This window comes from Anabas testudineus, chromosome 21 (genome assembly GCF_900324465.2).
Source record: "Anabas testudineus chromosome 21, fAnaTes1.2, whole genome shotgun sequence".
NCBI classification, from domain to species: Eukaryota; Metazoa; Chordata; class Actinopteri; order Anabantiformes; family Anabantidae; genus Anabas; species Anabas testudineus.
In genome coordinates, this window is record NC_046629.1 from 4001405 (window position 1) to 4018192 (window position 16788).

Genomic DNA, 16788 nt, shown 5'->3' on the forward strand with positions numbered 1-16788 from the left:
GTCCTGGTGTGTTTCATCATTTTCTCTCCTGCCTGCAGTAAATCAGTCAGCTGACTGGCTGCTGTGGTCTGGCAGTCACTGTGCTTGACCTGGCTGATTTGTGAGTCACATGCCTTTCCTGACTCCTCCTGATACATTTCTGGTTAAATGATTACTCTCCTTTCCTGCAGCAAATGTGTTTGAGCAACATCTGCTTAGCTGTGTTCGTGTTTCATTTTCTTATCCCTGCAAGTGATGCTTAAAATGAGCAGTCTCTATCAAGTTTTAGTCACTTAGATTAACTGTAGTTTTAGAAATAAAACCATAATTCTGTGCTTTTCTCTGCTGTTAACATGTTAAAAGCACAAAACAGAATTAATATTTTATTAGTTACAGTTGTTCACTATGCTCTCATGGAGATGTCAATAATTCAGTCTGACACCATAAAACCTACAGTGAGCTCCACAAATATTTTGTACGGGGCCTGGCGGGATGACATATTGATGTTATTGTTTGGTGCTGATTTGAGTTTGTTGAATTATTCATGAGGTTCAAATATTAGATTTGACTGAGAGCACAGAGTAAGTCATAAATATTAAAATACCTAATAGATGCACTCCCCTGTACAATGACGATGAGGTTAAAGTGCAAGCAACAGATGGAAATCACACCAGTATGTACAGAGGAATAACAATTTATATTAGTATAGCCTTAAAAAGGATTGTAATAAATGTTTAACATTCATATTTTATTTACATTTACATATTTCATATATATCTATGCTTTTACACATATGATAGTAGCATCAACTGTGTTTATAGCTTTGTACAAAAGGTCTGATGTCAAAGAGGGGGTCAGTAGGACTCTCTAAAATGCTTTAGAAGAAACTGGACTAGTTCATCATCAGAAAACCAACACCTTCATTTCACTGAGTGATAGAAAAGCAAAAGTACTGTGTAACGAAGTCTATTAGTGGTCTCAGGGGACGATCAGTGGTCTCTACAAGCCAGAGAAATAGTTTAGAGTGCTTTATGCAATGTGCAAAACGTGAATGAGACTGAATACTGAAACAACTGTATGTAAGTAGACAGTGGTAGAAGAAGTAAAAGTCGTGCATTCAGACAATTAGAGGAGAAACTCTACATTCTCTAATGTAATACTCTAAATTATTACATTACTTCGAAGAGTAAAGTAGTATTGATGCATCAAGATTTAATAAGTGGTTCACATGCTGTTGGGTGACAGTATTTTATAAACTGAAACTGTACTTTCTATGTACAATTTTAATCTGAGAGGTAACGTACCAGCTGCTGCCAGAAAGCAGCAATAAATAGAAGTACACACTCTACATGTACTTGAGTAAATGTACTATACATTATACGCATCAGTCTGCTGTTGATTAGACTGTGGTTGGTTTTACGGTATGTGCACAACTTTTTCACACCTATCTTATGATGTTTGTTTCATTTTAACAGCTTACTTTACGCTTCCCTCAGGCCTGTGCTGAATCCTTCCAGAGCCTGGTCTGAATTATCACCGTGAAGTGAAATACAGTCTGTAGCGCGATGGTATCTTACATGAAACAAAACTGTGAAGCTCTAGACTCGGGCATTGTTTTGATGGCCAGCAGCACTCAGCCTGGTGTTGAGTCAGAGCCTTATCAAAACCACGGAGTGTAAAAGCCGAGCTCTGGTCTCCAGTAACACAGCCTGGCAGGCAACTTCCCATTGATTGAGAGAGCAGAGTGCCTCTGAATGCTATGAAAGGCCTTTTAGTGTGCTCATGGGAGGTGCCCTGCCCTGAAACTGTGTGTGTTAGTGAATGCAGTTGCTGCCAGCACTCGTAACAGATGTTTTTTTTGATAAACCTTACTCCTAGCTGCTCTTTGTATGTTTCTTTTTCATTTAAATCATTTGGCGGAGGTGGCCGGGTGGCCTGGAACATGACGAATTTAGATTGAGATATAGTTAATTATCTTTATCCACCTTACTTGCAAACCCATTCTCTTCTCCCTTCCTGATCGTTTACTGAGCAGTGTGATGAATTAACACACTAAAAGTGAAATTTAAATATGAAAATTCACACCTGAGCTGTGAAGTCTCTACAACACACCCACAGTCCTCCTGTCAGATTGAGATGGAGCACAAACACACCTTGGGACTGTCCAGTATCCTGCCTGGCTGTGGAAGTTCATTCTTGACCTCGCAAACAATAGTTTGACAAAACAAATCTTAACCCAAGACTGATGTTTTCTAGCTCTGTCAGCTAAGTGTTTCCGAAAGTAAATGGAATTGGCTTGAATATGTGTTTTGATAGTACCCCTTCAAAATAGATATGCATTGAAACATATTTCTACAAAAACTAATCTATCTATCTATCTATCTATCTATCTATCTATCTATCTATCTATCTATCTATCTATCTATCTATCTATCTATCTATCTATCTATCTATATTTCACTGAAAGCTAACATCAACCTCGCAGTGCCACTGACATTGCCACTGAGGCCAAAATCACCACGTTTATCCTTCCTATTTGGCTCTGTACAACTCCCTACCCCCAACTCTCAACAGGATTATGCCATGAGCCCAGTATAATGATCCTGATCCATTAAACGGGACCAAGTTTGGCTTTGGAAAAGTCCCATCACCTTGGAAACGCTCCATCACCAGTACACAATGCCTCGTCCTGCACCACTTAGTGACCTAACAATAAGATATGGACACGAAGTCCACATGTTGGACACTTCACACACATGACACAACAAGGCTGCCTCATGAACACCACCTTAAATCCATATATACACCGTTACAGTGCACTTGCTACATGACCCTCACTGTGAGCGAGAGAACAGGTGGACAAACCTCCTTCAAACATACATTACACCACATGACCATTAGCTGCTTCCAAGTAAATTATTGATCCAGATACAAGACGAGGCAGCTCGAGCTTAATGTGGTTTCACCTGTGAGTCTTCAGTCTATGGCAGGCACTCACACATCAAAGCCTCCATCGGCTGTAGTTTGAGAGAGTGAACCGCTCTGTGCTCTGCCTACGACTGCTGAGAAATGTGGGTCATGCTTCTCTGAAGAGAACAGCATAAAATTTTCACTTTTTCTTTTTTTTTTTTTTTTGGCCAAGACAATGTGTTCACACAATGCTAATTACCATGGTGAAACCTCGTTCCTAAACCTCTGTTGCATAACTGATTTCTCTCTCTCACACACACACACCACCCACAAGTCACTATTTATTTCCGACGGTGATGAGAGCCAGGCTGCATTAGTATTTCTTTTCTGTTAACAGTGGCTGCCCTCTAGTGCATGCACGCCTCTCCTACTAGAACCTGAGCACCAGCGTGTCCTGTGTCTGGGTTTTACATACTACAACCTTTAAATCTGTCATCTTTCGGTTTCTTAATACATTACCATTTACCAAAGCTGTAACTAGTAGCTTCATGATTTAGTAAACTTTATGCATTAGCCATTCATGCAACCATTTTGTAGGCTGCCAGGTTTGTGGAAAATCCTGCTCAAGCATGACAGGCACTGTGCTAATCCTTTTAGCTCTTTGTATCATTATAGAGAACCACGCTACTCTCTCTCTCTTCTGGAAACAACTGCAGGACATCTGGACTAAAACCTGCTCTAAAACTGCCGATTCACATTTGAAGAGTGCAGACTTATTATGGTGTGGTTGGACTAGCTCTTGATCTGTATGCAAAACTTAAACCAGTACAAATATAAAGACGATGCATTGCAAGCCTGTATTTGAATGTATTTGCATCATCAAATATATAATTTGCACAGATTTGAATCATTAACTATTAGCTCCTGCATACAGTAAGTCTTTTGTTAAAGACTATAATTGTGTTTTTGTGCCCCCGCTGTTCCCTTTTTTTTTTCTTTTTGATGCTTTCATTGTGTTTCATTGTGCTGACAGTTACATTTATTGTTGTTTATATGACAGTTAAACGTAGCTGTAGCTCACTGTCCTAACTAATGGTAGGTATCCAGCTGTCATCCAGTAAGCTAGAAGGGACCCCACTTAGAAGCAGCGCTGTAAACCATATAGTGCCTTTATGGAAGGTTTAAGGCAGTTTTGTTTTGGATGATGCTGTATTCATTTGTATAGGATAAGTGAGTAGGCCATTAACTGTAGGGTTAGTTTTTCAGTTCTCATACTGAAGATGTTGAAGGGAAAGACATTAAACCCAAAATAGCAGCCAAAGTATCATATGTTTGAGCAAAAAGTTGCTTTGAACAAACATGTTCAAAAGTGTAAACAGTGATAACAATGCCAGTGAGGAACCAAAAGAGTAATGTTCATGTTGAGACTGTAAGCTGAGTGTTGGCCTTGAGCTAAATGAACTAAATTAACCTTGAGTTAAGGCTGTTGTGATATCAGCAAGTACAATAGTAAAATAATAAAACAGTTTCAATTGATACTTGAAGTACTTTAGCACAGTTATGAGGCAAGTGGGAGTTGAATTTTAGAATTGGATGTGTTAAAACATACTGTTTTCCAATAAATGTAACTGCAATTGTGCACAGAAAGTCTATAGTGTATAATTAAATAAATCATTTCATGAGCCTAATCTAAGCTCTCCTTTGACAAAGATGTTCATCATTTGGTTGATTTCACTTTGAGTGATATGGACTTTGTGACACAGACAGCAGATAAACAAATTGAGATTCTATTAGAAGAACTGTAAACAACATGTAATAACTGGACAAACTGTTCCCTGTTGCAGCTCAGTCCTTCACAGGCCACAGCTTTCTTTCTGCCTTTTTATTTTCATGTAAATTGTGGGTGTAGTGTGGGAGTTAAGAACTGAAGCTGCTGTAATTTTTCACTCTTAGCAGCACATTGAATTTCCCCCACCGGTATAATAAAGGTGATGAACTGCACAAACTCAGATGTAGCACTTTTCACATTGCGATAAGAATAGCGTATGTCCTGGTGGCAACAATGCAAAACAGTCACTATATTGAAAATGGGTTTAAAACATGCTGACATCAGAATTATATAACTGTCTTCCCTGTGGCTGTTGGGAGAGAACCACAACAGCAGGATCCCTGAATGCTGCGCGGGGGTGTTGACCACTGAAGACTGAAACTGTGCCAACCTCATCCCAACTCCGACTTTCCTTCAGAGAAAGCTTAATATACGGAATAATCCTGCACAGTCTGCATTCAGCAAAACCACACACACAGTTCTCAGACTAATTTTAACTACTGCAAGGTGTTTAGTCAATTAAAATACATCATTTAGTAGTTGATTATAATGGAAAAAGAACTTGTAAGTACAGTGCTTGAATAAATGAACCCAGTCACTTTAGATTACAGGATTGCCAACCTTCCTGTCTTGATTATCATTAAGCCTCATTTAACCTTTTTAAATATACATACACTAAACAAAATGCAGTTTCCAGGTTAAAATATAAAAGTAAGATGGAAATCAGACCGGTTATAAGCATTTAGTGATAATCACCCAAACAGACGCAGTCTAGTACAGATGCCTGCAGTGATTTGTGCGGACTGGTCCTTTAAAAGCTGTTCATGTAGCTGGAGCTACTGGAGTTAGCACTAGCTAACTTAGGTAGCCACCAGTTGCAACTGAAGGCCTCTAATTGTGTTAATATTTCTTCTATTTTGAAAATGACAACACAACAGGTAGTTCTTTTTTAGAAATAACTTTTATTATCATATTATCATTATTTTGTGCTGTGAGATTGAGATTTGTGTAACGTTAGCTATCCAGCTAGCTAGCTAGCGCTAACCGTGGACGTTAGTGATATATTATATTATAGTCGTAATAAAGTTGTGTTAACACTGCTTGTTTTTGTTTTTATTGTTGAAGTCTGATCAACACATGACCTATTTGTTCCAGACACTGTAGCCGTGCTTCCCCCTCACTTTACCCTACGAGCTGGCCTTCATACCTGGCTAATGACCGTGTGTGGGTGGCGGTGCCGTCGCAGGTGAAACTCTGTTCTTATAACACGGTGACTGGAAACTCAAGTCAAAGTAAGTGCACTTTAATTAAAAAACAACATGTCTGTTAGGTCCTATTAGCTTGTTTGATTTCTCAGGACAGTTAGTTTAACTGTGATTTCTGAGGTTTTTTCTGGACAGGTATGCAGCTGCGCCTCTAATTACATCCCTGTAAATCCAGCATGGAAGACAAACGCTGACTAGTTGTTGTTTTTCCTTTTACAGGTCTTTGTTTGATTTGGTGGATGCTCATCCTGATCGTTCATTAACTGACCCGAAACTACTAAACTGGTATCTTTGCTTGTCTCCCAAAGACAGAAAGATCATACAAGGTATGATTCAATCTGAAATCAACCCTTCTCATCAGCTTTCAGGCCACTGTTTGATTGTGTTTCATTTGTTCAGTTCAGTTCAGAAATATAAGGTTCAGATGTGTGAGTTTGTTTTGTTAAATCTTATTTAATCTAAATGTTTTTCTGTCTTAGATGAAGGAGGATTTGACCTGCCTTAGAACTGTCCAAGCATCACGTTTATGTTAAGTGTAAGTCTCTTAAGGTGCTATAGGCTTTTATTGACACATGTGCATAGATTATAATCACCATTTTCATTTACAACCAGGTAACAGTGCTGTTCACCCAACCATGACGTCCAACAATCATATGTATGTCTCAAAGTAGTACAGTAAATTAGCAGCACACTACATCAAATATGTTAAGGCTTTATCATTTTACTGTAACTTATTGTTGAAACATTTTTTTTTAAATCAGATCAGATCAATCAATCAGATCTGTATCACCCAGAACACAGATGAGCAGTTGTGGTAAGACACCAACTCTGTTTACTTTCTTACTAACTTAATTGCTAACTTTTACAGGACAATCCAGATAGGTGCATTTAAGTTTCTCACTGGTAGTGCTGGCATTGATGGATGAACAGATCTAATTAACATACTGCATGCATATATACTTTTCTGCTGCTGCTTGTTAGACTGTACCAACAGAGGGAATGAGTTGCAGAAACAGCCATGTGAGGAAATCTACCATACCAAACAGCTAGTCCATCTGCAGGACAGTTTCAAAACAGCTCACAACAGTCCCATCAAACAGAAACCAAAGGGGGTGATGGTATAAATAGTTTCCTTAATTTTTTCATTATTTCAACAGTAAAACATTTTACATTGGTTGTTGGTGAGTTGTAGTAAATGTACAGTTGTCATAGCAAATAGACGAATAAGGGTTCACTACTGTTGCAGCTCAAAGAAAGGCCATCAAAGCAGATGACCAGCAGCACTAGTGTGTTTGTGTGCAAAGATCCAGCAACACTGGGGAGTCTCTCTCTGGACATGGAGCTGGAGAGATGCAGACAGAAAGGAAAGTCTGGGCAAAGAAGCCAGTTGTTAATGACACAGACACCGGACCAGACCGCTAACTTCACGTATGGGGAAGTCAGATCATTACAGTGAGTACGCATCACACAAACAAATTATGTATTTACATTTCATTTGATAAAGTTCAGAGTAGATAGATTAACTAGAATTATTAACTTTAACTTGATAAAGGTCAGAGTTAATAAACTAATGTTCAGTTTGTTGGTGTTGATATGAGCATCACTATTTAATGTTACAGGTCAGAATGGTCAGCAGTTAAAAATCAGTCTTCTTTGGAGGACTACAGCTTTGACAGTATGCAGATGGATGGCACAGAGTACAGCAACAGGAGCACGATCCAGTCAGTCGAGCTTGAACAATTTAATTGTCCTCTGGACCTAGTTGAGGAAAATGGCACCAATGAACAAGGTCAACATGATAAGGTCTATGATAATGAGGACACTGATAAAGCTAACTTAAGCTTAGAAGATCAGAGTGCCAACGTCTGTAGCATCGCGGAGGAAGAGAAGAGCATCCTTGTTTGTGTAGCGAGCGAGGGTGAGAAAGGACAATCAGGTCTAGCCACAACTAAAAGTGAAGCTCTGGCAGCCAGTAATGAGATTGTGGAGTTGGATAAGGCCGTCTTTAGGAGGAACACTCATGAAAGGAGCACATCCTCTGTGCCCCACACTCCCACCTGTGATGTCATGGTTGGCACTGAGCTGGCACAGTGTGTGTCAGCTTTTACCCAAACCGATGATCAAAAATCAGCAGACAAGCACATCGTTACAGAGGTCCACATGACAGATCTGGACTATCTTGCTGCGGTAAGGTTAAAACCAAAGAAAAGTCCTTAATTTTTAGTCCAGCAAAATCTTTAAAACAACTTTTTACAATTTCAGGAATTTCTCAAACTCAAAGCAGCTCAAGAGAAACTGAAAGAAAAGGAGAAAATTCAGAGGTCATATTTTAGATCCAGACAGTCAAACATTAAAGGTTTGTTTTCAATTATAGAACTTATGTCTTTAATTATGTATTTATTTTCAGTTCAGAGTGGAAATTAAGAAACAAATGTGATTGTATCCAGCGTGCTCAGCAAGCAGAGCTGTCTCTCCTGACCTTGCAGTACAGCATGTGCAGTCAGCACTGCTGGAGACTCTACTATAGCACTGCTGACGGAGACATGAGCCAGTACTGGTCAGTTAACCTGTTTAGTAAAGTATCCTGCTTAATCTTTTCACTGGTTAGGTTAACCAGCATTTACTTTGATTGTTGTCACCTCTCTAAGGCCAAAGGACCCTCCTTCAAACGTTCTTAGTGTCCTGCAAAAACTGAAGTCTGACTATAATGATCTAAGGGATAAGATACTGGAAGGAGTTCCACTGGAGCAACTTAAGCCTCTGTCTGTTGACTCTGCGATGATAACCACGGCAGCACCTTACATCCCTGCACAGGTAAGTCTCAGCCTATTAACACAATAATGTCAAATGTTTATAACTTTTGCTGATTTCATAGATTCTAACAGCAGCTAATCGTCTCTTGTCCCCATTTAGATCATTGCCAACATGCATGGATGTGCTCTTTCTCGGTATGTTCGTCCATACATGTATGTTTGTCTGATGTAATCAAGTTTCATTTGACTTTGTAGACACTGTAATTTTGTCTTATCTAATCCAAAGGTTCTCTCAGGAGCCGCAGAAACACAGTTCATCAGGTGATAAAAATGGGTGTCCTGATAATGAAAGCAAAAATGGCTGCCAGGTATGTTTAGAGACTGAGGTGTCAACTAATAAATCTTTGTGCAGCTGGTTTTAGATTTATTGCTGCTAACAGAGCCTAGTTGGCACCAAGTTCTCATCAGTTTGAACAGCTGTGCTCATTTCAGAGAAAGACCAAACAAGTTAAGGAGAGCAGCAACGCGAGGAGAGCTGTCACTCTAGTCCCCCAGGGCAGAGGTGCTAACCATGATGCTCACAAGCTGGCAGAATGTCAGACAAGTAAGCAGAAATCTATGTTTTATATTTCATATTGTTTCTGTTGATTGGTACTTGTATTATTATTATTATTTTTTCGTTATTTTTTTTCTTTTGGTTGGACAACAGCTGCATGCAAAGAGCTCTCCACTAGTGAGGCATGGTACGATGCTGAAGAAGACCTAGAGCCAGCAGAACCTGCAGCAGCTGCTGAGATGGAACAGAGCCAGAAAGTTACTGCAAGAGATCAGACTGGTAAAACACTGTAGATGGAAATGTGTAGATTTTCAATTAATTTTTATTGATATCCACACTGATGAATTTGTTGTAACTGCAGGATCAGCCCACAACGATGTTAAGAGGTCTGTACTTAGTTCCTCCAGCTCAACCTTTAATGTGACACAGGTGAGTTTATACATGTCCTCCACTGAACACTCCTGAAGATGAGTGTTCAAGTATTTACCTAATATATGTGGACATTTAAACAACAGTTTGGCATCATCTTATATTTTGAACCTGAACTTATTTTATTGTACTGTCATGCAATAGCCAGCAGAGGGCGGTACAGACATTAACTAAGCCCTGTTCCCTGTCAGAGTGATGTCATGCTGTCTCTTGAGAAAAGTGATGGCTCTGATGTCAGCACCTCTGCTTCAGATAATGATTTGAGGTGAGACACGGCTCTGTTGTCACATACATTCTCTGTTGTCCTTGTATGAGATTAATATGTTGCATCAACAGTCACCAACATTTAGCTTTGTTTGTCTTGAAACTCAGCTGCTGTCAGCTAACTTCAACTGTAAATGCAGATGTAGCAACACGTTTTAATGTGAAAACACCAGTTGGATTTATACTTAATTACATTAAGGTCTGTGTAATGGCTGATTATCTCACTTGCTGGGTTTTCTGTGGCAAGTGGACCCCAACCTGCAGAGGGTGCAGGGAGAGAGTTGAACAGCTCCAATATACAAGGCCATACGTCACATGTGGAGCACATGCACAGAGCTGTTGGTGGGAGCCAGAGTCAGGCTTCCACCTCCATCAGAGGGTCTGAGTCCTCACAGGATGCAACCAAACCACAAACCCTGAAGGGCGACTGCAGCAGCACTGAAAGAAAGGTGAGAGGTCGTCTTCATGGAAGTTCTGGACCTACAGAAACACTTAATCCTCTCACAACTGTTCAGTGGTGCTATAGAGAGGAGTATCTTCTTGGACAATCACAGACAGCACTGAAACCTACCAGTGACCAGCAGACAGCACTTCTTTAAAATATGCCCGTCCTTCAGATAGGCCTGGGAACCTTCAATATTAATTGAAAACAGCCAGATGTTTTTTATGTTCTCGACTTCATTCAGTTTCTGTTCTTCTTCTGTCTTTAGTTGACAGCTCAGCCACGTCTTGGCTCCAGCATCAAGAACAAACAGGCGGTCTGTAACTTGCCCACGGCAAAGGGAACCTGTGTTCCCCAACACTTTGGCACCATGGGCAGCTTCGATACCCTGATGACAGAGCTGACACAGCGTCACCCAGATGTTGGGAGGCAGAAGATTGTGGATGCTCTGGTGGAGCTGAGGGCCAAGCACCATGACGTCCTCAGTAGTCTGCCCCTCAGGACCATCAGGGAGATGGCATCTGAACTTCTGACAAGGCCAGTGAGTGCCACACAGTAAAGAGGCATCAGTTGTTGGTGCTCGAGAGTTTTCGTTAAGTGATTTGTTGCAAGTTATTTGCTAAACTAACATTACAGCAAAGGTTTTATTTACGTTTGAGTTAAACGTAGGGTTAAGGGTTAAAAGTAGTTCTAAAGCTGTGTTACAGTCTCCCACAGTGTCTTGTTGTTTTGAACGGAGATAATAGAAAGCAAATGTACCATGACAGTTATTCTACGATGGTGTTTGAGGTTGAAGTCAGTGGATATCTTGGTTTGTATTCTTTTGTTTTTGTCAATAAAATAATGTAAATGTTTTCTTGTCTGCTTTGTGCTCAACATGAGCCACTGTCTGTCTCTGGGCTGTCTTCGTCTAAAATGACCCCTAACAGGATGTGTGACTGTCCAGCCACTGGGGGGAGGATGGAACTTGGATTGTTTAGAAGTAAAGAAAGGTCACGACTGTGCTGTAACATTTGTGTGTTGCTGATCGACAGCCTGCAGCTGGTAAAACAAACAGGTAGATGACGGTGTCTCAACATAGTGTTTTTAAAATCACCACTAGTTTCCGCTGGGCTGTGCACCAGCTGGAGGATCCACAACGTGGAGCGCAGTGTTCGGATAATCCTCACTCGGGCAATGGGCGGAGATTCCAGCTGGGACACGAACCTGGAAACCCGAGCAGGGAACACAACAATCTGTGCTGGAGAGTGTCTGTCGGAGCTGTGTGAGCTCATTCTGTTTGGATCTTCGGCTTTTTGGTGCGTCTTTGCGCATTTTTGAACCACCGCGGACCGAGAATGCCTTGAAGTCGACGGAGAAGTTTTGGGCTTGTTGTCATGTATGGATGAAGTAGTCGATACGTGGAAGGCTGCAGAGGCGTCAGACTGAGAAACTCATCGGACTCGAGTTGAAGAAGCAGTTGAACAGGACGGAGCTCGGTGCTCGTTTTCCGCATATTTGAAAACAATGGGAAACCGTCTCTCTTCTCACTTGGGTCCTTTATTAAGTGAAGCTGACCTGGTCTAAACAAACTACTGAGGTTTGCACAGATCAACAGGATTTAATCCAATGAGAGGTCTGGGGGGAAGTAGCAAATCAGTGTCTACTCTCAAATACAGGAACGAATCTGGTTTCTGAGCCTTGTTGGACGCCGAGTGACACCATGTGGAGCCCGGGGACGTGGATGTGGAGAGCGGCTCTGTGCTGCGCGCTTCTGGAAACATGTCTGCACACTGCCGGAGGTAGGACAAAGCAGGCTTGTCTGCTTTTTCAGCAAATCGTCTATTATCTGATATGAGTGTGTTTGTGCATCAACACCACGCAGTGACCCAGCTGGTGATGTCCCGTGGATCACACGCACACGCTGAACTACTGTAAATAAATGACACATGGAGGCGAGAGAAACTCCACTTTCGATTGTTTACAGACAGTTTGCAGCACAGTTAACAGTGGAGAGCTTCCTCTAGGAAGGAAACTGTCTAATAGAGGACGAGACTGTGGTGTTTGAATGTGGCACACACACCCTTAAAGGCCTTCATTTCAAAGGAAAGACCGGTATTATACCAACAATCATGACATTTCCATCATTGTGCACCACAGAGACACTGACTCATCAGAAAAATAAACACTTGTCCAATGTGTGTGATGCTCACTCTGAATATTATAATTTGTAATTGGTGGCACAGTGTCAGGTTGTAGGCGGCAGGTTAGTAGAAACATCCTACAATTTAATTCCCTGCAGTAAAACACCACAAACTACAGCTTCACTGTGCACAACTAGTGTTTTTACAGTGTCACAAAGACGTTTCTCATCTTCTGCTTCTTAATTGTATGTTTCCTGAAGAATGACGTTAATAATATTTGTCCTATTTCACACTCAGAACTCTAACTGCCCCTTTGTGTGACACATTTCTCAGGTCTGAACGTGTGTACGGGTGGCAGCTCTACATCCTGTGAAGAATGCCTCCTGATTCACCCCAGTTGCGCCTGGTGCGCACAAGAGGTAGGTCTACAGCTTACCTGCTGCATTTTCAGGGTTGATACACTGGTGCAGGTGCAGTGTTGTTTGAATGCCTGAGTGTATGTTGAGTCCTCACAGAAATTAGATGGTTTTTGTTGGCTACAGTTGCAATTACACTGAAACCTTAATACTTGAGTGAGTTACGACAGTGAGTAACGCAGGGTTTTCAACCTCCAGGACTTTGGAAGGGGGAGGACTCTGACATCACGGTGTGATTTTAGCCATAACCTGCAGAAAAGGGGCTGCGATCCACGGTTCATTGAATACCCCACCAGCAGCACCTCTGTGCTGCAGAACATGCCCCTGAGTTCTAAAGGCTCTGAATCGACCCAGTATGATGTGGTTCAGATTATGCCTCAGAAGGTCTCCCTCAGCCTGCGACCAGGTTAACATTCTGTTTCCAGTTACAAAGTTTTATTCCTTAACTAGGTTTCGTGTGAGTAAACAGCTGATTCTTTCCTGTCGCACATCCAGGAGGCCAGACGTGGTTCGGTCTGCAGGTGCGGCAGGTGGAGGACTACCCTGTCGATCTGTACTACCTGATGGACCTCTCTCTTTCCATGAAAGATGATCTGGACACTATCCGTAATCTGGGCACCAAGCTGGCCCAGGAGATGGGAAAGCTCACCAGCAACTTCAGGCTGGGTTTTGGTTCCTTTGTGGACAAAAACATATCCCCGTTCTCCTACACAGCACCCAAGTATCAGGAGAATCCATGCAATGGGTGGGTAGTGGATGCTGTTGGATGGATTGAGATTTACCTTTTCTATGAGGCTTTTGCATTTAATTTTGTGCTTATTTATTTCTGTTGTAGCTGAACATCTCACAGTTGCAAGAATGAGAGATGTTTCATGTGTGATAAGGCAGGACGCATAAACTGTCAGTTCTTCAAAATGGCTCCTGACACTGGTCCCACGCACACGTTTCAGATGTTGATGTGGGTAAAGTGAAAGGAAGCATAATAAATAGAGGGCAAAAAGCTTTGGCACACGCTGCACTAACTCTCTGCCCACTATCACGCATCACTTCCCATTTAGGTTATGGCTTTGTGTGTGTGTGTGTGTGTGTGTGTGTGTGTCATCCAACAGTCAAACAAGGCAGGGGAAGAGTAAAGAGATAGACTTTAGATGGCAATCCAGCTCACATCTGCTGTTTGTCACTCTGTTTCTTCAAGCTGAAAAAACATCCTGCATTTAAACCAAATGGGTCTTAAGGTTACAGGACTGAAGCAGAGACACTAAAATGAAGCCGACATGTTTTTTATGAATACATATGTGTGTATGGTAAAACAAGGCCAAACCTTTTTGCTGCTTTGAGTGCTGTGCTGATTTTTCTTATCACCCTGCACAGGTACAAACTTTTCCCCAACTGTGTCCCCTCCTTCGGTTTCCGCCACATCCTCTCACTGACGGACAAAGTGGACCGTTTTAATGAGGAGGTGCAGAAGCAGATGGTATCTCGCAACCGAGATGCACCAGAGGGCGGATTTGACGCCATCCTGCAGGCTGCTGTTTGTAAGGTGACAAATGCCTCCTTCCTTTTCTGACTGAAGTTTACATTGATTCCCTCTTCTTTAGTCTGACTTATCGTCCTTTTGACATTCTACAAATGCTCCTTTTGAACACATTCTACTTGGCTGCATTTAGAAACAGTTCCCATTTTGCTAAATTGAGGGTAAAGCCTCTGTGCAGCTACTGAGATACGTCCATGCTAAGCGTCTGGTCTATTCGCTTGTTAATTAAAAGCACCGGGGGGTAAAGACAGGAAGTGCAGTCTGGTGCAGCTGGTTAAACATGAGGACGAGTCATTCACAGGCCCAGTCATATCCCAGTTTCCCTCATCCAGTATAATTGTTTTCTACAGGAAGAGAATGGCTCCCTCCAAGTAGCTCCTGCCTTGTAATTTACTCGAGCTGCACTATTTCAAACACTCAATGATTATCAGGCTGGGCTGGGTCTGTCCGAAGGTCTGATTGATCTAGTTTCACTCAGTGTTGGTCAAGTTAAAAGCGAAAATCGTTTTAACATATGAAAGAACAGAAACAAAGCTGCTTCCTCTCTTGGAGAGAAATGAAGTTAATAAATGGACAATTATTTGACGTTACATCTTTTATAATGTAAATCCTTCTGGCCATGAGTTGAACTTTTTCAAAGTTTTTTCCTGGCTGACTTTTTAATACACATTCTTTGTCCCTGAGATAAACAGTTTGACTCCTTGTAAAGTAATCATTTCCTTTTTAACCTCAATAACAGGAAATAGCCATCAGTCTGACCCACACCTAGAGATCAATCTTCTCTCACAGCGTATTTTCTCTTTAACTAAAAGCTGCTGTAGCCCCTTTTTAAACAGACCTGCGAAAAGAGCATCCACGACTCCATTGTGTAATGTACAATTACAAAAGTCCTCCCTCCTCTCTGACTGAAATGTTATGCTTCTTTAGTGCTGTTGTTTCCTGTTGATAATGCTTAGGTTTGGGCCTCCTGCAGAAAACTCTGTCTGCTGTTAAACTCTCACTGTTTTGTATTAGTGTTTGGATCAGTAGAGAGGAGAAATCCCTAATTTAACTTGATTTTAGTTAAATGACAAATACTATATGTACTATAAGTTGTTTCTGCCGTTGGTACATGACACATATAGATAAAAAGAAATAGTAACAACAATGAACACACCAAAAGCATCTTGTGTTTCCTGATTTGCTGTACCCTTCAACAGGAGCGAATAGGCTGGAGGAAGGAAGCCTACCACCTGCTGGTGTTTGCCACAGATGATGTGCCTCACCTGGCTCTGGACGGCAGACTGGGAGGCCTTGTCCACCCCCATGATGGACAGTGTCACCTCAATGACAAAAACGAGTACAGCGCCTCCACAACGATGGTAAGAGGAGCACACTTCTTGTTATTTGTCTCTCGTAATGAAAGCAGGGCTGTTTGGCAGATCAGTAACCACAAATGATACAAAGCAGATGTCGCCACCTTTTACCCTCTGCACATGCTGAAGCATAACAAAGTAAAGTGATAATGAAATAAATAATAATAATAAATAGTAATAAATGCAAAGTGGACAAAAAGGAAAGTTTGAAACATCACAACTTTGACCATGAGTGTCTGCTTCAGACATGTTGTGGTCACTTTCACTGCAAATTTCAGCAATATTGACATGTGAAACCTATCTTACACAAACTGTTATATCCAATTTGTGGTTCCCAGCATGGGAGATGAACGTCTGCCAGATCTGTAAAACTCAGCAGCAAAACACATGAATAGATGTTGGAATTTTTAATGTTTACTCAAAGAATAACTTGAAGATATGCCTGACATGCTGAGCCGAGGGCCTTTCTCTCTTAACTAAACCTGTCATCATCCACCACCCCCCCCAAAAAAAAAAAAACTTGAGTAAATTCAGCTGCAGTAAAATGAGACATTTTTAAAGAATCTTATTTAAATATGTAACCTGAGTACGAACACATGCTTATTCTTTTTACCAGCCTGCATTAGGAATTGCACACACACTTTCACACTTTCACTTGTAAATAAGCAGCTCAAAGATAGTGGTACAGAAAGGTAGAACAAATATTTGATGCAGTATCTTAGGCTGCATTTAGAGTCCGACTCTGTTATGAGTTAAACACAAATCAGGAGCCACTGGATTTGTAACTACACTTTGTAGAATTACACAAAGAAAGTCTTTGAGTCACAATACGTTCACACAGTGTCTGAAAATACCAGAGCACTAATGATATAAAAAAATATATTAAAATCATGTGGCTGGGATAATGCTCCTATTTATATGGGAATTTTTTTCA

At 41.2% G+C, this 16788-nt stretch overlaps 2 protein-coding genes across 4 annotated transcripts in view; both read left to right on the top strand.

Annotated features, from left to right (window-relative positions):
• Positions 1 to 6467: 6467 nt before the first annotated feature.
• Positions 6468 to 11196, top strand: rbm44 (RNA binding motif protein 44). 2 transcript variants are annotated; one of them, XM_026376952.1, is made up of 17 exons: positions 6468 to 6517; positions 6595 to 6637; positions 6744 to 6796; positions 6964 to 7100; positions 7229 to 7434; positions 7602 to 8169; positions 8245 to 8303; positions 8390 to 8539; positions 8631 to 8796; positions 8896 to 8930; positions 9022 to 9103; positions 9228 to 9339; positions 9445 to 9570; positions 9653 to 9720; positions 9912 to 9985; positions 10232 to 10433; positions 10695 to 11196. In XM_026376952.1, the coding sequence occupies exons 2-17, from the start codon at positions 6618 to 6620 to the stop codon at positions 10983 to 10985; spliced, it is 2349 nt and encodes a 782-aa protein (XP_026232737.1). In that variant the 5' UTR covers positions 6468 to 6517; positions 6595 to 6617; the 3' UTR covers positions 10986 to 11196. The 2 variants fall into 2 exon arrangements, with proteins under 2 accessions (XP_026232737.1, XP_026232738.1); XM_026376953.1 differs by having other exon boundaries at positions 9234 to 9339.
• A 294-nt stretch (positions 11197 to 11490) lies between these two features.
• Positions 11491 to 16788, top strand: part of itgb5 (integrin, beta 5) — a 31314-nt gene continuing 26016 nt past the window's right edge. The window contains exons 1-7 of one of the 2 annotated variants that reach the window (XM_026377450.1): positions 11491 to 12005; positions 12085 to 12207; positions 12883 to 12968; positions 13164 to 13371; positions 13461 to 13710; positions 14337 to 14505; positions 15699 to 15860. In XM_026377450.1, coding sequence (XP_026233235.1) covers positions 12129 to 12207; positions 12883 to 12968; positions 13164 to 13371; positions 13461 to 13710; positions 14337 to 14505; positions 15699 to 15860 — 954 coding nt within the window. In that variant the 5' untranslated portion in view covers positions 11491 to 12005; positions 12085 to 12128. Of the gene's footprint in view, positions 12208 to 12882; positions 12969 to 13163; positions 13372 to 13460; positions 13711 to 14336; positions 14506 to 15698; positions 15861 to 16788 lie in introns of both variants that reach the window. The other variant, XM_026377449.1, reaches the window with a different exon arrangement.

Excerpts from the sequence above, each read along its gene's own strand:
- rbm44 (XM_026376952.1), top strand. The coding sequence starts at position 6,618 with ATGACGTCCAACAATCATAT. Across the intron at positions 8,540-8,630 it reads GGAGACATGAGCCAGTACTG|GCCAAAGGACCCTCCTTCAA; the intron begins GTCAGTTAACCT and ends CACCTCTCTAAG. Across the intron at positions 9,571-9,652 it reads TACTGCAAGAGATCAGACTG|GATCAGCCCACAACGATGTT; the intron begins GTAAAACACTGT and ends TTGTAACTGCAG.